The following is a 3966-nucleotide window of genomic DNA, read 5'->3' on the forward strand; positions in this document are numbered from 1 at the left end:
CCATTTTTCCGTGGATTTATAAATATTGAAATAATTGTGCCGAGATACCGGATTTAAATAGTCACATAACCCACGAACACAAATATTTTGTAAACCTACTATAAGGAACCTACTAATAACTTAGTAAACTTGGCACGATCAATATTTGCCTCGACGTTTTCGCGACAGTACCTAAACTAACAGTACTTATGTATCTTACCAGATTATTTGAGTTACATATCTATTCTACACATTTTTTTGTATAAAACCCTCCAAGAATTCCGGCAGTGATCAGATCCAAATAAAACAGAATGGGACCGAATCAAACCCAACTGGCTCCCTCAAAGTTTGGTTCTACTCACTATTACTAAAAGGATTTCCCACTTTACGACCCAGGGTAATTTTATAGGTATGGCCACAGCTTGTACAGCAAGGCAAAGCTTTCTCTTCTTTCTTGGGAATGTACCAACATCTCAAGCACCGAATTCTGTACTTTTTGTACCTGATTCCACAGGCATTACACAAATGCGTGCCATCTTCAGCATCACGCCACAAAGGAGTTTTGAACGTTCCACACGAAGCACACTCCTTCTCGACTTGAATGGGGGTCATCAAACCCAGATCCACATCAGAAGGGCTCCTGTCGTTAAACAAAGAATCTGGAGAGTTCTGGAGCTTGAAAATGGAAGGATTCAACCCTGAGGGGGCAAGCCTCTGCCTTGAGGGCTTGCCGCAATCGAACTCTGGGTTGGAACAACGACGTTTCTTCCTGGAAGTAAAGCAACAATCGATCACCAACTGCGCTTCGGAGCGCGCTTTAAGGCCACGTTTTCCTTTCTTTAGGGTTGTTTTCATGTGCAAAGTAACACCTTTGAAGCTTGGATCGCACGGATTTACACTTTTCACGGGTTTGAGTGGCTTTCTAGGACTCACACGTTTCGCTGGTGTCTTCTTCGGCGTCTCGAGGAACGCTGCTTTGCTTCCATCAAAAGTGTCATTAGACGTTTGACTCGATCCTGTGCTATCATCACTACTGCTAAAGGAACAAAACAAGTACATTTGTACCAAACTGTGACGATTCCAACTGTTCAACATTTGAGAACCACTATCGACAGCAAAAATAAACATTGTCTTTGATAATTTTAATTGAGTGATTGACAACAATAATTACTCTACAAGAATAAACAAACTGTTGTCAACCGGCCAGAGTGTTCTTCCATGTACAAGTGTAGTATAATATAAATGGATCAGGAAATTTAGTAAGTTTAGAAATCACGTCTCATTGTCGAAAAAAAAAAGAATTTATTCGCTCCGGTGCTCTATGCTTTGAAATGCTAATCACTTCAAAATCGGTTCCCAATTTGCTGAGCCTCGGAAGGGAAATAAAACTGAACATTAAGTCCCTCGTTTCTCATTGTGACTTTACTCAATTTATTTGTTTTTTTTCCTCTCGGATAAACGAGGCATCAAGTAATGACCAGAAAATGGAAATAAAATCAACAAGCTTGAAGACAGAATATTTATGAGGTTTACTGACACAAGGTTGAAATTCACACTCTTTACTTTCCACGCTATTCGTTCAAATTTGTAGAAACATTTGTAGTAGCCCTTTGAATGCAACTTCATGACATAGCATTAACAAAATCAGTACCTTGAGAACGGAAACGCAGTGTTCGAAAACATGTCATCATCGTTGGAAGTCGTCGTGGAATCTGAAGAAAAACTAACGCTCGTTTCGCGGCCAAGATTCTTCTCTTCGTTCATTAGCGAAATGGGATCATAAGTTGCTCCAGTCATGTTAGGAAAAAAACCCTCGTATCTTCGAAGATCAGTCATGGTCTTGGGAACGCCGTTTGATGGATAACTCAGCTGTTTTTTTAAGAAAGAGGCCATGATTCCAGCTGAGCTGTCGTTCGTACAAAGGATCAAACTGAACTGCAGACCGACGTGCAGCGAAACAAGTTTGAGTTCCGCGCCAGGCAACTTCCCACCAATCAGGTTGCAGCTGTGTGGCGGGCATTTGTGCCGCGCACGGTGGCTTGCCAACAATTTTTCCCTCCTTGGTCACGATTTTTTCGCACCTTTCGTTGCAAATGTGTTATTCTGCTTTAATTTTCCAAAGAAAGTACGCCTAGTTGACCGCCTTAATTGTTATAGGCTTCACAAACAAACAAGTCATGTTTTGTTGGCTTTCTTTTTCATTCACTCGATAAGTTTAGTCAGTTTTTTTCTCCAGACTCAAAAATGTAAACAGTGTTGAAAGTTGTTGAAACTGTTTGCTCACCCGAGAAGTCAACATCGTCCGACAAAATCGGATAGATGTTGAGGCAAATGTTCAAGCCGTTCACGAATATATCCCCCCTAATACTTCCCTTCCTTCCCCTCCCTTTACATGAAACGGGATGAGGTTCAACCAGTCTAAAAATGGTCCAAATACGTTTCAGTTTAATTTTAATACTGAATCAAGTGACGAAGATAATAATATAATCTTTTTTTTTTACACTAACTCGGTTTTAACTCGGTTTTCCATCTCTACTTTCAGAGTAAGCCGTCAAAATAACTGTACAGGCAGGACCGGTGTAATAAAAGAGAAGCATCGGATCCTAGAGAAGGATGATCTAATCAGCGGTATCCGATATAAAAACAATGAAAAAAGGGAAGAAGCTAAAAGGTGACTGAACAACAAAGGAAATATAACGTTAAGTCAATATGCAGAAAATCACTGCCTTTCTTCATCAAGGTTCTACAATCACTAACTATACCGTTAACTGAGACTTGCGTGTTGAAATACATGTGGTAAGAATGTGGTGCAATAATAATAATAATAATAATAATAATAATAATAATAATAATAATAATAATAATAATAAGAAGAAGAAGAAGAAGAAGAAGAAGAAGAAGAAGAAGAAGAAGAAGAAGAAGAAGAAGATTGGAAGAAATCGGAACAAACCCCGGGGGTTTTCATCAATGTGGCAACAAGTTTTATACATGCACGTATATTGCGGATAAACTACTTCCCCATTGCACCCTACGAGTGAAACCTGAAGACGTATAACTCAACTTCAAAAACGCCGTTTACATGATACAATGAAATCGTTGTCACAAACAAACAACTCATTGAATGGACGAAACGACGACTCGAAGTCCGTTTTCAAAGAACACCGTAGACCAGCCGACGATCAGCAAACTTTCCAGCGCCTCCAAGCCTACCCGCGACAAACCAGCGATGTGGCGTATGTTTCTTTAGCAACAGCCTCAAACCACTTCCTCACTGATGATCACACAACCAATGAAATTTATCTATTTCACTCAATCTTGCCCACTCCATTTTTTAATATAGTGTATGCATGGCAAGAGAAGCATACATCAGGGAAACGGCACCATTGAACCAGAAGTTTTAATACGAAATGTAAGATGTAATGCTATTATTTCCAGTTGTCAATATTGTTATTATTTTACTTCCATTCACGAATTCCGTCATACATGTTGTATCATAAATACCAATTTAAGGCGGTTTACAGTTATACGAGACCCTCAACAACTTTTTTTCATTTTTGAAAACCATATTTTGGTAGACGTCAATCAAATGTATGGCAATTGATCTTTTCACTTGGCGCAGTAGTCGAATTCATCAACGGGAACAATTGATTGACGTCCACGCAAATTAATTGTCGAAAAATCAGAAGAAGCCATTGAGGGTCTCAGTGAGTCGGGATGAGTGAAATTGTGGCGAGGGCGAGAAACACCGGGCCACATTGGTGGGAGGCGAGTGCTCTCACCACTGCGCCATCCCTGCACACTTTTTCGTTTTTATTAAGTTCTCAAAACGAATATTCAATATTTCATAGACGCCAGACGTGAGTGTTGTGAGAATGGCCGTTTTTATACTAGAGACTTATAATCCGTCCAGACGAATCATGCGTCTCTCATGTTATCCGTCTAAGACGTCTAAAGACGGGACGAACTATATAAGACGTACAATCCATC

The 3966-nt window shown here is 39.9% G+C and overlaps 1 protein-coding gene across 1 annotated transcript; it reads right to left on the minus strand.

The window, feature by feature from the left end:
* Positions 1-333: 333 nt before the first annotated feature.
* On the minus strand, positions 334-1872 carry LOC137994448 (uncharacterized). The gene is made up of 2 exons (XM_068840023.1): positions 1631-1872; positions 334-1015 (listed from the first exon to the last, which is right to left on the minus strand). Exons 1-2 carry the CDS (start codon positions 1870-1872, stop codon positions 334-336), a joined length of 924 nt encoding a protein of 307 aa, XP_068696124.1.
* Positions 1873-3966: the final 2094 nt, after the last annotated feature.

Source organism: Montipora foliosa, chromosome 3 (genome assembly GCF_036669935.1).
Source record: "Montipora foliosa isolate CH-2021 chromosome 3, ASM3666993v2, whole genome shotgun sequence".
Classification (NCBI taxonomy): domain Eukaryota; kingdom Metazoa; phylum Cnidaria; class Anthozoa; order Scleractinia; family Acroporidae; genus Montipora; species Montipora foliosa.

Excerpts from the sequence above, each read along its gene's own strand:
- LOC137994448 (XM_068840023.1), bottom strand. The coding sequence starts at position 1,872 with ATGGCCTCTTTCTTAAAAAAACAGCTGAGTTATCCATCAAACGGCGTT. Across the intron at positions 1,016-1,630 it reads ACTGCGTTTCCGTTCTCAAG|CAGTAGTGATGATAGCACAG; the intron begins GTACTGATTTTG and ends TTGTTCCTTTAG.